General features: G+C 28.2%; 1 protein-coding gene across 3 annotated transcripts in view; it reads left to right on the top strand.

Annotated features, from left to right (window-relative positions):
- The first annotated feature begins 667 nt into the window (after nucleotides 1-667).
- Nucleotides 668-19951, top strand: part of LOC119684403 (protein PF14_0175-like) — a 42385-nt gene continuing 23101 nt past the window's right edge. Inside the window, exons 1-2 of one of the 3 annotated variants that reach the window (XM_038098442.1) lie at nucleotides 668-843; nucleotides 1793-2910. In XM_038098442.1, coding sequence (XP_037954370.1) covers nucleotides 2758-2910 — 153 coding nt within the window. In that variant the 5' untranslated portion in view covers nucleotides 668-843; nucleotides 1793-2757. Of the gene's footprint in view, nucleotides 1324-1792; nucleotides 2911-19951 lie in introns of all 3 variants that reach the window. The other 2 variants (XM_038098441.1, XM_038098443.1) reach the window with 2 other exon arrangements.

Genomic DNA, 19951 nt, shown 5'->3' with positions numbered 1-19951 from the left:
ATTATTTTTCTTTAACTTTGAATAAAAATAAATTAAAGAATATTGTTTCATATAAAAATTATAAATTGTTAAGTAATTTTTGCTACATAAAAAATTTTATTATATTTAATGATTATATATTTAATTATTTATATAAAAATAAAGTTTATATAAAAAAGTAAGTATATACACAATTTAACATTATTAATTAGTATTCTTGTTTATTATTATGTTATTAATTAATATTATTATTAATATTAATAAATAAATATATTATATCAAAGAGTAGAAATTCAAACAGAAATATATAAAATTGTGAACTCAACTATTCTGAAATAAATATTTTAATGTTTAAATAATTAAACTATCTCATCTCTGTAATAATATGCATATTAAAATTATAAGAAATATTTTACTATCTAAATAATACATAATTTAATATTAATATCAATCATTTTCATTAAAAATATTAAAAAAAGTTATACATTCAATTTATATTTTGCAATATAAATCAAATGTGTGAACATTGCCTATTTCGAAATTGAATTGTTATTATAAGAAAAATAATATTTACTGACATTTAAAAAGACTAATGAAAAATATATGGTATATTATTTTAAATATTTTTTCAAAAAATTTCATACATTTTCATGTCTTTGTTCTTAAAATCTAATCACGGGAAATAAATTATATCTCCCTAAAATATTTTCATATCATATTGTGCGCCACAACATTTCCGAAAAACATTTGACTGAGTCGTTTCGTGCCGCCATTAGCAGTGAAGAACGTGTCCCTGTGAAAACGTGTGTCGTTGCACAATTATTAACAAAAATTAATGCAAAAAGTGCGAAATATTATATAAAAGTGCGTTCAATTTGTGATTTATAAATAGATTAAAGTTTTTTCATATAGAATATATTAAATGCTAGCTCTAAAAGTGCGCAAAATGAGTTGCTAAAAATTGTAAAATATTGAAATAAATTTTTTTCTTCTGCAAGAAAAATTTTTTTTGCTATCTATCCATCTAGTCATGTACTAGACCTCTCGTTCTTGCATGTGCAGTAATACGTTAAATTAGAGTGAGAAAGTCGATATAGCATATTGTGTTAGTAATGTGTTGCCAATTTTGTTGAAAATTTCGGAGTTCGGAATTGTTCGGAGTACGCCGACGTTCTATACTGACGACGAGGTCGTTCGTGTTTCGCTGTCCGCCATTACGGCAAAAGTTATGCTTAAACAGCGTGGTCCGCAAAAATTCTCCCAACTTTAATTTGTTAAAATTATGTATTAAAAATTGTAGTACGGGTGGAAAAAATGATGGTACAAGAAATGAGATAAATTCATGTAAGATAAATATTAAAATAAGCGTATGCCTTAATAAATATAATTAATACAACAAATCAACGCGCCCGTTTTTTTTTCGTTTTCTTTAACAATGTCGTGTTTTTAATTTGCCGTGTACTTTTTGTTTTGACATATTCGCCGTAAATGTTTTATGTACGCCCGATATAATAAAAATATATATTATAAATGTTAAATTTTTTCATATTGAATATTAAATATTACAAATGGTTGTGAATTTAATTTAGTGAAAAAAATAAAAAAAAATACATAATTGAAAATAAATGTAAATGAAATTTATGTGTAAATTCGCCTCACTTAAATATAAAAAAAAATGCAGTTTTGATATGCCGATGCCGTTATTTTTGTTGTTGGTTTGCTTGTTAAAATGCCCGCCTGCATTTTCGTATTCTGTTTTGTGTTTACTTTGTACATAAATTAAAAATGCATTATTGTTGTTTTTGTAAATTAGCGCGCCACAGCTGTCATAAGGAATTTCGCTTGTAACTTGCAAAACAAAAGTAAAAACGCACCATATTATATATATATGTATATATATATATGTTTTTATAAAAGAATATATGTATGAGAATAAATAAAAAATGATACATAGAGTAATAGAAAAATAAATGACAAACAAAACGTGCGATAAAGAAAACAAAATTCCAAATAAACAAATAATAATTGAAAATTTGATGTAAACAAAAATTATGACGATGAAATGAAATGTGTGAAAGTTATAATTATGATAATATATATAAATTTTTTGATTTCAACTTAAAAAATGTCGCCGATTCGATTCTTAAATTTGTTGTTGCTACCACTGCAGTGTTATAATTGCAATATACACTTTTCCTATATTTTGTTGTTAGTGACATTGGCTGTCTCAACATCTTTGAGACCCAACAAAAGCACTTGCAACAGTAAACATAACAGTAGCAGCACGATCAGAGCACTCCCACATTATAGAGTGTTGCACGCTGCTACAATCATAATAACCGCAATAATTATTACGAAGAGCAAGAGGATTGCAGCCGTCATTCTGAGTTCATTGTCAACGCAGACAAAACAGAGACGAATAAAAGGAAGTGCTTTCGAACAAGAAGAGAACAGCACTCAAACCATTGCCCTCACATCTTTAGGGCTGTACAAATTAATCAGCTTTCCATTATTTACCTCCAACACACCACACAAAATTAGTAATAAGAGAGCAACAAAATATATTAATATCATCAAATCCTTTTTAGCAAAGAGGCTAAAATCAACAGATCGGACGAATTTCTATACATCGATATACAGCAGCAGCTGTAGTCCTATAGTAAATTTTGTCATTAAATTCACGAAAAGCCAACACCACTTCAGTACCAATTTAACAAACTAAATTAGGATAATCATAATATATATAGTAGTACTCATCTATAAAACAAAACCACCATCATGTCAAAGCTGTCATTTAGGGCTCGCGCCCTCGATCCATCCAAACAGATGCCTATATATTTGGCAGAGGAGTTGCCTGACTTGCCGGAGTATTCAGCCATTAATCGAGCAGTGCCACAAATGCCGAGTGGCATGGAAAAAGAAGAGGAATCGGTAAGTGAATTTGACTTCTTACTTTGATTTAAAATAGGAGTAATTTGTCAAGAAATCAAATTTGACAATCCAGAAAAAAATATACCATAAACAATTTTAGTATATTATAAATGATTTAATATATCATAAATGATTACTTTTTCAAATATAAATTTTTTTGGCAAATTAATCTTACTTTAAATATTACATTACTTTTAAATTAATAAATAAATTATAAATATTGTTGATTAGGGTAATTAATGTAGATCAAATTTCTGACTATAATTTTGAATGACATGTCTAGAGAGCCAAATAGGAATTTATGGAAAATTTGATGTAAATGAAATTCCCGCCTTTTTTTAAATTAATAAATTATTTGACTAGATTTATATATTTTCTTTTTATTAAAACCAAATCGGCGACGATTTGACAGAGTCGAAGTTCTGCCTTCACCATTTTGATTAAAACCATATTTTTTTTTACATATTTCATGAAAAACATTCCTATATGTTTGCAATCTCAACAAAATAGGCCCCACTTAGCTACCAGAACATCGTGTCTGTCTAGGAATATATGAGACTTTTATTTATAGTATGTGTGATAATCTTTATATGATATGGATTAGGTTGAGAATACTGGACTAGAATTATAATCTCTATGTGATAATAAAACATTTTTAATGGCTGAGATGCTGTTATTTATTCAAAAAGTTGAAAATGTTTACTTTAGTTAGGCCTAGTTCTTAGTACAAAATATAATATACATACAAAATATAATATACTAAAAGTCTTGAGAGTTCTAGGATACTTTTTTCTATTGAATTTAACGTTATATAATGAAATAAACTAAATATTTTAAAGATAATGAATCCAAAGATCTATACGTAGATACTGAATAGTCTGTTATATATCAAATATTATCTTAGTTTCCTAAAGTAAGATTTTTTCCTCTTAAATAGGAAAAAACGCTACCAGTATTATTAAAATGCGTCGAAGAAATATGGGTCTTGTGGTGGATACTAGTATATTGCGAATTGGATTTAAAGAAATTACTTCACATATGCGTTGTCACTTGTCCGTGTACGGTCTGTTCAATTCGTGTACGACCTAAATTTAATGTGATAGGTACTGATCTTTAGGCGTATTATTAATCAGTTGTGTGACAGTTTAAAAAAATATGCCATATTACATCTTTTAGGTCATTGTTTTCAATCTACGATTTAACCCATCTGCGTTTTTTTTGGTAATTTTATTGACGTAAGCTAGTATCCCTATTATACATTATTTAAATGAATCCTATTTATTTAGAATTTTGGTTTAATGTTGGTTTTATTAACGCATCTGCAATTTTGAAGTATATGAATTTTTTTTTCACCTGTGTGAATCCTGTATTTTACCTGTATCGATATATGTAAGGTCCACTTGAGCTCAAATAAAGTCCTGTGGTGATACCATGGATTTGCGTCGTTCATATTATCTATAACCACGGATTACGAACTCTATTAATCATTCAAAATTTAAAATAAATAAATTATTTATTTAACTTAAAAGTGAAAGTTCACATATATTAACGGGTTTGTTTTTAAGTAAGCTTTGTTTGAAAAACATATTTTTATATAATCTCTCCTATTATTTTAGTATTCATCTTATTAATCACTATTATTTCAGAAACTACTTAAACAGCTTAATTAAAATTTCTGATTATCTGATGATTAAGCTAGAATTAGGGTTTTTCTAACTTTCTGCTAAGTCTTGCAATCTCTTCAATCATTAGTCTATTTTTCTGTTTTAAAAAATATGCTCTAAATTTACTGCAGTGGGTAAAAATGCTTTATGTATTTAGGAAATTTTTTTTCTATATTAAGGGGTTCGTTTCTTCAATCTTTTCCTCATGTTTGTTAAGTTTTTATAGTAGATTTTTATTTTATGAATGTTAAAGTTTTTATATCAATATAGTACAATATTATTATAATATAATATATATATAGGTAATTTATTTTGTATATATGATTATTATAACTTGTTGTATTCGTCCTTGGAAAGAGAAACTATTTAAGAAATAATTATTTAATATCGTTTTAGTTTTATTTTTATTTATTTTTCATGACGTGCACATTTTTATAAATAACAATTTCTACATGGTTAATTTAATCAAACATTGTTAAAATATTTTTATCAGATGGAACAATGATACACCGGGACCTATTGGTGCAACTACACCATGCTTAGAGAATTGTCTTTGTAACCAGCTAAGGTGTTTTTTTTTTCAACGAACAAGAGAAAAATGCCACTCCTTGACTCTGTTATTATCTAGTATTTCTCGAAAGGCATACATTAACTGTAAGGTCTGCCTACTTTTACCAAACGTTTATTCGATATCACAAATGTAGGCAATAAAGAAGATACCGGTATTTTATAAATACAATGTCATGGTCTAAAATGGGAATATCTACTTTCCGATCTAATCTTATCCTTAGGTTGATTTTCTTAAAACATTTTCTTAGGTTGCAACACCATTTTTATCTGGCATCTGCCATCTTCATAGTCTAGGCAAATTAAAGATAAAGATTTTTACGGAAATGTGGCTTATTCTTTGATTCAAATTTCTTATTCCGTTGAATACAATTCTTATAGATGTATAGACAGTTCTCCTGACAATAGCAGTACACACAATAGAAAAGAACTTGATTTTTCGCTTTGTATATGAGAAAATATCAGACTTGTTCAGACCTAGTTTCAGCTTTTGGATGCCCCATTCTTTATTGCACTCGGTAATATATTCAACATTAATATTGGCCAGACAATTGCGTCCATTTATACCCATTCTTCAACCCACAATTACGAGGAATGTGGAATCAAAACGATTTTCTTAGCTAAACTTAGGTGATAAAATGCTTTTATTCCATCTATGAAAAATCACATTTAACAGAGTTACGAGTATCAATTTTAATGCTAATATATAAGTTCTAATCTAGTTGCTATAAGTTAAAAAAACACTTTTTAGTGTTGTTGTTTTTAATCTGTTTCTACAACAAAATAAAAATATTTATATATACATACGTTTAATAATAAAAAAAAAATTTTTTTTAATTATTTAGTATAACAACTATTCAACTATTCTTAATAATCATTTACAAAATGTGTTTATCAGTAAATATTAATAATCTTATCTTCTATGAAAATTATATGTAAATAAATTTGAGTTTAATTTTTATCGTTTTATTGAGGTCATTCGCAAAACTTTTTAATAGTTTTTTTCCGCTTTCGAGGATTCTCCTTTTAATTACTCATATGTCTGCTTTGTTCTATTGTCTCTGAAAATACTAAGAATTCCCTGAAAATAAATTTTCCTGAATTACTACATTTTCTACCTGAGAACAGTACCCAGTTTTATGATTCTTTTCATTAGCTAAACATATGTTTGGATTATGTTTAGCACCTGTCGAGAGGTTAAATCTAAGTGTTATCTATGAAATGTAGCCGTCATTATCCATTATTGCACCATAAGCGTTAACAATTACAAATAAAAAAGTTTGTTTGGTTTTTCACAGTTTAAAATTACTTATCTATTAAATTTGTTGTTGCTGTTCAGTCTGCGTCTCAGTCGATTTCAGCTTAGTCATCGCCGTTTTACTCGTGAATCTATAGAAATGCTAATTGTATTAGTTCTAATATTGCAACGAAGGCTATAGTAAATTGTTGATAAGAGTAAATATAAACAAAATAACACAATCATTTATTTACGATGTTTGTAATGGAACTTTTTTTTTCAACTATAATTTTATTTACTCCATAGAAAATGTCTGTTTTTAATTTGCAATCTAACACGAGAAAATCTAGAGGTTTTTCTAATATTTTTGAAACAAAATATTTGAAATTAGTTTCTCAAATTACAATTAACTTTTGACTTAAATGTTTTTTCATATTTCATTTAATTATATATTGTTGGTAAAACATTTAAATATTTTAAAAATAACTTGATAGTAAATAAATGAACATTTTTGTAGTTAATATATAGTCAACAGATAGATGAGGAAGTTGCTTTCTTAACCCATAAAATAATTACACACCTACTCTTTAATTCTTCGTTAGAAGAGAGATTTAGAGGTTTTTAATTGTGTTAAATTGATCTACAAGACCCTAGTATCTACTAATGGCCCTAGTAGAGGAGAAGTAATAATTCTTAAAATTAGTTTTATGAAAGATTATATTATATTATATTTAATCCTTTTATTCCTAGGTGGAACAGAGTGCCGTAACAAATAGTTTCCATTGAACTCTATCTAATGCAAGACGTTTTGTTTCACTCCAGCTCTTTCCAGCATTTCTTAATTCGGCTTCAGTTTGTCGTTTCCAAGTGTTGCGCGGACGCCCTGGTCTTCTACTGCCTTGAGGGTTGAAATCTAAGATATTTCTTGCGATATCATCAGCGGGTTTTCTTAACGTATGGCCAAGCCATTTGTATTTGCGCATCATTATTTCATCAGTTATAAGAGGCTGATTCGTTCTAAACCAGAGATCATTATTGGTTATGGTTGCTGGCCAGAATACATGAAGGATGCGTCGTAGACAGCGATTGATTGATTGCCGTTAGGTTCCAACTCTCACTACCATATAGTAAAGTTGATTTTACGTTTGCATTGTACAGGTGTATCTTAGTGCGTTGTGTGATGTTGGATGAACGCCAGATTTTGTTAAGGGTTCCAAACGCTTGCTTCGCTTTCTATAGCCTGTGCTGTATGTCTTGCCGACTGCCGCCGTTGTTCGAAATGTAGCTTCCCAGATAGCAGAAACTTTGTACATCTTCGATGTAGGAGTCATCTATTTGAAACTTCGTTGAGCAGTTTGAAAGATTGGTATATAAAATTAATTTTATTGAAAATATCTAACGATATATATCTTAAATGAAAAGTTTTTTTATTCTCTGTTAGTTCAGTGAATTTGTTATTCGAACCCGTTCACGATTTTCCATCGACACATCTCTTAAATGAGAAGTGCTTTTACTCTTTGTTAGCTCAGTGGATTCGTTATTGGGGGGTGATTTAGATTTTTCAGTAACAACGATTTGACAAGAAGTTTTAGTTAACTTATATAGCTTATATCCAAAGATATCGACTAAAAGTATAAACTGTGTACATTGATTTCATTAACAAAAAAACAGTACGGTGTTAAGAGATGATAGTTGATAGGAGCTCTGTAGCAGGATATTCAAAAAGTCGCTGATTATCAAAACTGCCTTCAGTTTTACTAAAAATCCGTTTTAAAACCCTAAAAACGATCATTATCCCGTTTTTCGTATCAGTATGAGTATGAGTATTTCTATGTTCACTCAACTTTACAATTATTTTAATATTAAATATTTCTTTTTATTATATGATAAATATATATATTTTTTTTTATATGATAAATATATATAGTAAGACCTTTTTTTGTACGAGTTCCCGGTAAACCGGATTCTTCCATATTCTGGATAAAAGATAAAATATAAAATTTGTTGTGTATTATGTACTTTGCAGTCGGGATCAAACACTGATTTGCTAATCTGGGTAGGATTGTTATAACATCTCTGTTCGATAGTGTCCAGTTAAATTAATTATATTTATGCTTTATATGCACACAATAATGAATGTCTTATTTACCTGTACGCTTCGTTTGCTATTTGCTTTTACATTTTATTTAAATTTTTTATTGACGTAATTTATACATAAAGTCAGAATTATTTAATAATGTATGGTTTAATTTAATAAGCTGTGGGTTATTGTCCAGTTTTTATTCAGTTGCTATTGTAAATAAATAAATAAATAAAAACTCTCACAATACGGATGTTTTGATAATCCTAATTGAAAGTAACTTTAGTGGATCCGGATTAAGCTCTGCTATATTTATATAATTTTGTTTTAGTACTGAAATTATATCGTTTATTACCGTTATATCATTTTAATATCGTTATAATATGATATAAATATGAATTGATAATCTAAGATATATTATAAAGCAGCGGTAGATAGTGAAATCAATGAAAAATTAGCGATATAAGAGTTTGTTTACGCAGTGCCTTAGTGCTTGTCGATAAACAATACTATAAACGTTACATGTTTTTTTTATCTACGCATATATATATATTGATAATAATTTTTTATACGCATAGTCATCATATATATCATAGGTACATCAGAACAAATAGGTTAATGAATAATATAAAAGTATATATAGAAAATTTGTTAAGCGCTGCTTATCGCAGTGTTAGGGTTTTTATGTGTGCTTAAAGCAACATACTTTCCTTTATGCTTTTCAAACAGGAACATGGATTTAGTAAAGACATTTCGTGGCCATAGTCTACAGTTATGTTATAAAGCTTTAGGTATATCTTAATTATCCACTAATAATAATAGTATACCGTTGATCATTTAGTTCATAACATTACTAACTGAAGAGGTGCACTAATTCCTGCTACTTATTGCATTGGTTCCTAATTGAATTGCTAAATGCTAGATAAATTTGAATATCTACTTCTGTGGTCATTGTAGAAATCTCAGCTTAACATCTTACTAATCCAGATTAAGTCATATTTAATGTGACTAAAAGTTCCATCTGTTTCCAGAGATAAAGATAACGTTCTTTTAGTCTTAGACCCAAGTTGTTGAATAAGTAACAAATTTTAAGAACTTCTTTTAGATAACTTGGTAGAAAATACAGCTTATTCCTAATGATGAAGAAGGTTTTATTCTTTGTTAGATGGACAATAAAATATTAAAATATTCTTGCTTGCTTGGTATAACAGTCCAACGGTTGACCAATATTCTATTACAATAATTTTTCTCAAAAAAAGGTGTTGTGTCTAATCTGTAATGAAAAAATTGCTACCCAACCAGAAAAGTAAGTTTTTACATTAATAAAGTGTCCTAAGTTCAACATGCACACAAAATTATTTTTAGGTCTGTCTGGTTGAAGAAAATATGACATTCCCTTATTACTACCCGTTACTCTAAGTCATTAACCTATTTGCCGCCCAGAGGTACATTGACCTATAAGGATGGTCAGGGCCATAAATCAATTATATAATTATATATTTAATTATATATATAAATTATATATAAATGAATATAGTAGATTTGATTATACTTATCTATTTTTTTAAAATAATCTATTTTAACAATATATTTGTATAAAGATTGGTTTACTAGGTTATATTATTGATTTTTAACTAATCGTAAATAAAATCATTTCGAATGTAAAACATCTGTTGATTAAGACTTAATTTACATGCAAGATTTTGTAGTACTTATATTATATAAATAAATTATTTTAATCTTAATAATCTTTTTGAAAAATAAAAATATTTATAAATCTTTGAATCTTCTATATTGTACGCGGTGTCTAGAAGTGAAAGAAAAAATTAATAATAATTTTAATTATAAAAAAATTAACCTATAGTTTTAGATACATTATGTGGATTCTGCGGTTTATTTTATTAAATATGTTTTAGAAAATTTTTACTACAACAATTTTAAAAACCTTTTATGTTTATTATGTAAACTAATATTAAAAATAATTGGTTTTTATTTTGGTCTTTTATAAAATGTTTATTTAGTTATTTGTCAGTTTCCTTTTTTTATTAATTTGCTAAAATCTATAAGTTTCAGGTTTAGACTTTTAATTACTTCTAGTGCTGATCTCGATAGGCAGTACCGATTTTGCGAATTATTATATAGTATATATACATCATACATTTTTTTCGTATTATTTTTGTAAATTTTATTGTAAATATAGTGTTCTAGTCTTTTTTTTTATCAATATTTATGAGATGTTTCGGTCATCCCAGTTAAGAGCTCCCTTGAGTTACCTTTGGTTCACTGTCGTATTATATGATGCGCTTCATTCAGACCCTCTGCTTAACATGAATATGAAACATTCGGACAGCCAAGCACAGTAGCCGATTATTATCCCTCTTCCTTTCTCATAAATCATATTTATATTTTGTTGGGAGAGACTTCCTGGTCTTCGTTGATCGAAACATTACCAATTTGCATGTAATTTCGAATTACCCTTTCCGTGAGGCCTTACGTTAACAAACACTCCTTTATCATATCTTATACGAACATTATTAGAAATTTTAATTTGAGGGTCATATTTTAAAACGCTTTCTCTGTTCCCTAAGGACTGCTGAAATTTCTAATACTATATTATGACTCATAGGTCATAACAATTATTAGTTTGGACGAAGTCCATAAAACTGTGTGAATAAGTAATCAATTAAAAATTGTACAAGTACAAAATTTTTTATATATCAACGAAATGGGTTTGTCTGATGTGATTGGTGATGTGATCGGTTACCAATTTGCATAAGATGTAAATGTTTGTTGGTCACTGGATATTAGCAGTTTTTAATATGTTGTTTGATGATGCACTAAATGACGCAGATAATTTCAAAATTCAATACTACTTTGTAATATTTAGCTGGGATAGGACGTGTCAGCTTGTTTAAGAGAATGTTGATCTATCATTATAAGTATTGTAAATTTAAAATATTATTGATTGTATCTATATATATTAGGTGATATATAAAGTACCGACGATTACTTTTTTAAATATTTTTGAAGAAAAGTTTTCTTTATTAAATATTAATTTTAATGAAGTATTTATGTATGACCTGTTGTCATAATTTCTTTGATGTAGAAGTTCTATGATTTATTGGAAAAAAAACTTGACTAAGTTATTTCCAGTTGTTCGGCTGGCCAGTTATTTACCGTTGAAAAAGTGTTGCAAACACCGAAACAATACACACAATATATATTGATATAATGGAACACAAATCTTGTTCTGTTTGTCAATTCTAAGTGCTCTATTACCAAGTTGAAGTAGGTCGTAATAGACAATTCCTTTCCAATTTTTCCACCAAACACTCAACAAAACTTTCTTTGGCGTCAATCCAGGCTTTGAAATCTTTTGTGGAGGGTCACCAGTCTTTGGTCATGATCGCTTACGTTGGATATTCTCGTATTTAACCCATTTTAATCACCCGTAACGATTCGCTTCAAAAAAGGTTTCATCTCGTTGCTATTCAGCAGTGTTTCATTTATGGCAATTCGATTAATCATATTTCTTTGCGTTAATTTATGTGGAACCCACACATCTAGCTTCTTTGTGAGTCTGCTTCTTTTTTTAAAATTCCAAACTGTCATGTGGTTGATGTTGAATGCCTCCTCGATCTCTTGGCAGATTGCTTGCCTGTGGGTCTTTTTCTATCATTTACAAAATTTCATTGGGTTGCCGGCCAGAGCAAGGTGCATCTCTGAAATCAAAATTTCCGGAACGAAATTGAGTAAACCTCTCAGCAACCTTACTATAAACCGCACATATTTTTTGGTATGATTTTGCAGTGGTTTTTCCTTTTTTTTTTTTTAGTAAGAAAACATCACATAGCAGCGTATTTTTCAGATATTTTCCTCTTTTTCAAATCAATATTATTCTTAACACAACCAACGAATTACACAACTGCCACTTTCCAGACACGTGTCGTTTGACACAATCGGATTAGTGTTGCAAGATATATGGGTGCCAACGGAACTCTTTATATCATCTAGGTAATTTAATTTAACCTATTGTGTTAGTAGTAAAGACTGTTATATATAAAAACTTGACTTTTCCACAGTTGTAGTAACCAAAAATTGTTATTAAATTATATTAAGAAGAAAAAATTATATCAATATGTTTGTTTATACCATTTACTCTGGTCTTGTAGTATTAAAAATTATTTTTAAATTATATACGACTAACCCTAGCATCATAAAATCAATAAAATGAAGTGCAATATATACTTTGATGTGCCTCTGTGCTGATCTAGATCTACTTCTGTCTATTAAAGTATTGTTAGTTATGCATTTAGAAGAATATATGAAATCATTATAATAATTGTACATATATAATTATTATAATGCGATATATAAAATATTTATGTGTATATATCTATAAGAATAGAATGTACAACATAAGCTGGATTTTCTCATTTCATTACTTCTCTGTAACATTAAATTGAAAAAATATTTCTTTTTAACATCAACATAATAGACATAGGATAAGATATAAAAAGTTTTTGCCTTAAAAACGTCTGAGGTTGATTGTCAACACCATAAAATAATACTCAGACGTCATGGTTGGTCATTAAATCATAAACAGACACGTAAGAAACTATTTATAAAAAAACTTGCACCAACGAGAAATAAAGTAATTTTAACTCGAAGAGTGGAAGCCAAATAAATAAACAAATAGAGGAAGGAATTTGGTAAAGTAAAAAAAGCATAAAAGATGAATTCACAAGAATTTTTTTTCTCAAGTCTTCTATTTATATACTTTCTACTTAGTTTCTAGCTCAGCAATTCTCAGTTGTCAAGTTTATATGTTTGTCTACTTAGTATACTTAGTAATATTTGTAGCTCTAAAGCAATGATATTATCATAGTTTTTTTTCTACTTTATAGCTATAGCATCTGTGACATATCATTTCTGACTCAGTCAGTATAAATTACATCCATTAATCATTCACAAGATTTGACATTTTTTATTTTAACATTTTTATATTGAAAATTGACTATTACACCGTATATATGGCACAGATATCCTCGGTTTCAGTTATCAGCATTTAGAAAATTCTAGTTTTTAAAATAGTAGATAATGTCAAAACTCTCAGAACCGAATCTTCACTACAAACAGAAGAATATAAATCAAGTTTCTAGTAGCTGCGTTTATATATACTTTTCGTATACATATGTAGGCATTTAGACAAATTGTTTTGAGTTTGATGTTAGTTCGGTGATTTCCCTTTTTATAATTTTTTTAAAGTTTTGTTGAACATTTGAACTTTAATATTATTAAAGTAGTTGTAGTTTTCTGTTTGCATTTATATCAATATATATTTATATACATCACCTTCTTCTTTTATTCGTATACAGACTTTGATTTATATATGTAATAATGTACCGGAAAATTATCGTTCTCTATCTGCGGTTTTCGGTATTCATCGAAAAAAAAAAAAAAAGATTTTTGTACGAAGATTATCGCTCATTTTTATTTTGCGTTTTTAATGTAGTTAACCTTTGTTTTAGCTTTTTTGATGTTCTTAGTTATAAGATATTATATATCTTTCAGATAAATTAAGCATTCTTTGTATGCATAACTGAGGTGAAGGTGTTTATTTCGTAATTGATATGAATTCATATGCAATATGACAATTTCTATGTAAGACTTAAGTAATTCATTGATGCTGATATTAATAATATTTTTTAAACTCAATAAATTTCGAATCTTATTTTAATAAAAATAATGGTTTTTTTAAATCATAGAATATCAATTGTTTAAACGTATTGATTTTCGTATCCATATATCTTTGATTTTATAAAAGTACTTTATTCTTTGCCTGATTATTGGAGTGGAAGAACAATATAGATCTCAGCATTCTTTTATAAAAATACATTAAAAATTTCAAATTACTAATGAATTGTGATTTTTAGAATTAGTAATATATAGCACCTTTATTACTTCTTTCGTTATGCGCCCAACTTGGTCGATACTAGAAAATACCCGACTATCTGCAACACTTCTGTTGTAACATCCCCCTTTTTTAAAGTAAAACAGAACGAATGTCAGCATATCTTTCCTCCATTGTTACAATTCTTCTAAATGGAGCTAAAGAATGATTGACTATCTAACTATCTAACCTTTATATACTTGGTGATGGTTTCAATGAGTAGATCTCTAAGAAAATGAGAGTTTCTTCCAGGTTAGTTAAGTATGGATTTATTGCGATAATGTCAATAGTAATTATCTTATGATAGCAATATTGGATGAAGAACAACTCTCTTAATAAAGATAGAGAGAATATATAAATAAAACACAATAAGTATAATTTGGGTATATAATTCATAGAGATTTCATAGTACCACACATTAGATAAATATTAGGAATCAGTAGTTTAATTATGTCAAATATATCTATAAGTACATATAAAAATTTACTTTAAATAACTTGAATATCTAAATTTTACAGTGCTAAACTATATTATTAAGGGTAATAATTAACTTTTTTTAAATGACGGAATTGTTTAGCATTCCATGTGTAGAGCTCTCTAACTACCCTTATATCAACAGCTGCAATAAAATTTTTTAAATGCAAAATATTTTCCCTTATAAAAACATCCACTTCACAAAACTCTGCTGACTAAGATATTTCTTTGGTAAAAATGTTTCAATTTCAGTAGATTGTGTCTACCTGATCATAAATATTAGAGACAAAATATTCCAATTTTAGGATGATTTAACGACGTACTTAAGTTGTGTTTTTTAAATTTTTTACCTACTTTTGACAAAAGATACTTTATTTTTGCATTTTTAGCAAATTAAACGTTAACGTAAAATAAGTTTTTTTTTTTAGATAGCTATATTAAAATAATAATTATTTTAATAATAAAAAGTATAATTATTAGATTAGGTTAATGTATTTTATATAAATTAAATTTCTTTGAATTAGAATCATTCTCGTAATTAGTAATTAATCCTAATTTGTAATAATTTTCACGTGTTTTTTAATGTTACTGTTATTGTAAAAAAATTATTTTTTCTCTAAATGTTCCATCTTTGAAAAAAAAATGAAGAATTCCGTCTTTGACACAAGAGTAGTCACTGTCTGATTTGACGAAATTTTGTTAAAGCAACCGTCGTTCATATGTGCATCCATGCAAAAGTGATTTGTTCCACATTAAATCATCGTTGAAGAGGTCCAATTAGTTGCCTCAAATATTCAAGTCCAATTATTTTTTTATTTTGAAAGTAAACGATATGAATTAGGGTCTCAAAAAATTATGACATGCGTTTTTCCGGGCAAATTCAAAATCTTCTGAAAAATACTTTATTTCGATTAAATTACAATGAATCCATCTTATGTTCATAGTTATGTTAAAAAATAGAAATCAACTAAGCCATATCTTTACAAATTATTTTTGAATCTTCTCATCATCACTTGGTTTATGTCTGAAAAATAGTAAAGATGGCACCTAATTTACTGATTGTTATTTTATGTCCAATTGTCATCGCAAAATTGAATTCATCTTCTCTGGTAATATGATTGAAGAAAAATTCTATTAATTTTGCCCAAATTAATAATATTGAAGACTTTATCCTTGATTTTATATAGCAGTTCCAAAAACGTCAAATCTTTCATATTTTGAGTTTTGATTACACAGATAGGTTTCTTTCACAAATATAATTATGTTGAAAGTGTTACTTTTTGAAAAATTTTGTTAGCGCTCTCCATCATATTTTCATCTAATTAGGTTCGGGTTTTTTAAAAGTATTACAAGCACCCTCCAGTATTTTATCAATTTAATATTTGCTTTCATTTCAAATATTAAGATTTCCCTATAAATAATAAATTCAGATTATGATTTGTTGTAAGTCATTTAATTTTTCAGTGTCTGTAGAAACCTTTTTGGTTTCTTTTGGATTCCAGTTTCGGTAGTAATTCCTAGATCTCATCTTAAAGCACTTTATTCTCTGCCATTTAGAGCCTTATAAGTTCTAATAGCTTTGTTGCTATATGAGCAGGTTTTCGAAAAAAATCGTTTGTTTAGATATACATAGGTTAAGTTGGACTGGAGGGTTTACACAACAGAGTCCACTTAACACGAATAATGGTTCGTTATGATACCACAGTTCGCTTAAAATACAACCTTTGTTGAGTTTGATATGTCATGAAACAACAACACAGTCTGCTTAGGCTAGTACGCATAGTATACTTCCATGATATATCATCTGTTATATCTTATGACATGTATTTTGTTGAACCCTTGTCAATGATATAGGATTAAACGAGAATCAACTGTTTGCATGGTAATATTTTATATACACTGTTTTCCGCAAACAACATTCTTTTCCAAAAATCCCTATGAACTCGTTCCTTATACGAAAGATGGCCGCTACACTAATGAGGGAGCTTCATCGCCAAAAGTGAAATTAAGTTTATCCCTGAACTCTTGAGCTAATAATTATCATTAACAATTAATTAAGAAACTACGAAATTTTCACGATTTATTTCCATTTTTATTTTAGTAGAACACAATTTTCAAAATACTGTCACGGGGGAGGAAGTAGTGGTTAAAAATATCAATTCTTAGTGTTGCCAATGCTTACAATATGAATAGTGACTACCGTAATAGCAATGACCTATAAATTTGTTGTTCTTCTGTAACTCGTCTCTCAATTCCATTCATTTCTTGGTTTACTTTTGTTAAATCGAAAAATATTAAAACATTGTTTTATCGTAAAAAAAATAAATAAAATAAATTTAATTAAAAGTTTTATTTTTTCTGCGTTGTATGTTGGCATTGGTTTGGAATGCAATTGCTTCGTTAAATGGGATATTATTTTTTTTATTTTTTTTCTTTTATTAATTATGTTAATAAAATGTAAATGTAAAATGTAAATTAAAAAAATTCTTTAAATTTATACTAAATCTATACTAGAACTAATAGGAACTAATGTAGAATTCTTGTGTGTTGGTGGTAAAAATATTTATATGAAATAAATCTATTAAGACAGTTGAGACTTATTACTATCGATACAATCTTCTGCTTTAACTTTTATTTAGAACTATAGAAGTTATTTATACAACACTAATCAGACACTTTTTTGCGGTTAAGATTGCTTTTAGAAGTTATAAACTTACATAGAGTTCATTAAATAAAAATTGCATTTCAAATTATATTTTAATTATAAAAGTTCTTCTCTCGCTCATAATATCAATTTTTATACTCATATATTTATACAGTATAGTGTGTTTAGTACGTACACATAATTCTGTCCTAGGCATAGAAGCATATAGTCTCTATTACATATTAAATCGAACTATATATATGGTGGGACGTTGGAACAGCGCACTGTCCAACAAGTGGCCCCACTGAAGTGAAGGATTAGTCGAAGTAGACCACGAAATTACTTGGGTTCTTTTTCGTCTTTCGATTCTCGGATGTTGTTATTGAGTTAAAGCTGGGATGGCTTCCGTTCGCATAACAACATTATTTGTTAATGCAAACAGCTCATTTAGCTTGAGGTTTCTCCTGCCAAGTCATCACCAACCCAATGGTATCCCAAGATAGTCTTCCTCCTGCTTGCCAGTGCTGGGCATTGGCACAATATATGCACCGCTGTTTCCTTTTCTTCTAGACATAGTCTGCAAGTGTCTTCCTCACCAAGAGTTGTCTTTTTGAGATGATACTTGAAGTTGCTATGTCCAGTAATTAGTGAGGTCAGCCAGCTTCGAGTGCTCTGCGAATAGTTAAGCACTATAATATCATCTAAAATAATAGATGAGAGAACGCTACGATGTCACGCCATGAATAAGTAATTCTGTCCTCCTAGGTAAACCATAGTGTCTCTATTATTATATTGTATCGAACTATAATATCATCTCATAATAGATGAGAGAACGTAACGATGTTACGCCATGAATAATTTGTATTCTTTAATCAAATATCCAATATCCTCCTCCAAGTCATGACTGTCGCATTGGATCCACTATAACGTTGCGGTTTCCCCCTCAGTGCCTAGTGAGCAAAATATGCTACTGGAAATAGGTTTCTATATATTTTTTTGTGTTCTCTTTTAAAATGAAATATTTTCATCTTTATCGGGAAAAAATTTTTATTTTCGAGTTTTTTAGACTCAATGCTGCCATCTGTTTAGATAGTAAAACGCATATTCTGCTTGTTCTTTCATCTGATAATAACGCGAGGATAAAAATATCCGCAATGGAGCTGAACTAAAACTAAAATGCCTCTATACAGATTCCTTTCTATACAGATTCAAAATTTGTTAATCTTGATGTGTTAGATTTGTTAATCTAATAATACCACAAATTTTCAATATTTTCAATGACGACTGTCAATAAGAATATATAGGACATTGGACATAAATATTTTGAAGAGAAAAACATTCATTGAATATATTATATAGCGGTATTAAAAAATGAAAACTAATAAGGGAAAAATAAGGGCTATAAACAAAGTAGAAGGAATTACGTGCCATATTAAGCTAATGCACATTAACACGTGTTAATGATAACAGAATCAAATTATACTAATTGAACTTTGAATTGCAACTGACGTATTATTCAGTTCTGATCCCCAGTCACTACTATCTGTTCGTAAATCTTAGAAGTAGGCTTAAGAAAGAATATTAAAAATGAGAAGAGAATATAAGAAAGAAGAAAATAGATAAGATACAAGAGATTAGATAAAAAAAAACAAAAGAGAAGTTAAAGAAGAGAAAAGAAAGAATGAAGAAGTGATCTTTAAAATTGGGCGGTATTTTGAAGGTCTTAAGAAATTATTTTATAACATATGTATAATAATGTTAAGAAAACGTTGATGAGATTATATTAGAATTAGGTGAAAATATATCCCTGTAAAGAAGTAACTTTTTGCATTCAACTAAAAACATATCAGACCATCTGTTAGAAGCCATGTGAAGTTTGATTCAAAGTTTGGAAATCTAAAGATTTGAAAGGGTTAAGCATCAGAATTTGTTTTTCTGTAGTCTTTGATAAAGAATTTTAAAGAAGTTTGTTTTATTGTAATATAGATGCGGGTATCGACTTGAGGTATTGTCTATCTTGATAGTTAAAGTAATTCCTTTCACTCACATTGTTAACCAGTATAGTTCCTTTTGGGAATGCTCAACGGCTCTTGGTCTTGAACTCAAGGAGTGAGTCTGATATGTATACCCAGCCATTCTAGGAAGTAAATCGACATTTTTAATAAATATATACATATTTTAAAGACTATTTAGAAATTTAATTCCTTTAATTACTGTATTCGAAACATTAAGTTTATCTTGTATTCTCAAGTTTGTTTCAAATGTGTAAAGAAAACTATTTTTCCATTAGATTATTTTTTTTTTAGTCTTGTTGGTTAATTCGCATTATTAGAGATTGTCAATAAAACTATCATAAAGGAAATGAAATCTAAATTTGATATTGAATTTTATAGGAACATCATTTACAACGAGCAATATGTAC

Source organism: Teleopsis dalmanni, chromosome 2, assembly GCF_002237135.1.
Source record: "Teleopsis dalmanni isolate 2A chromosome 2, ASM223713v2, whole genome shotgun sequence".
In the NCBI taxonomy this organism is placed as follows: domain Eukaryota; kingdom Metazoa; phylum Arthropoda; class Insecta; order Diptera; family Diopsidae; genus Teleopsis; species Teleopsis dalmanni.
Note: the sequence above shows the minus strand (reverse complement) of the source record. Positions and strands in the feature narration are given on the sequence as shown.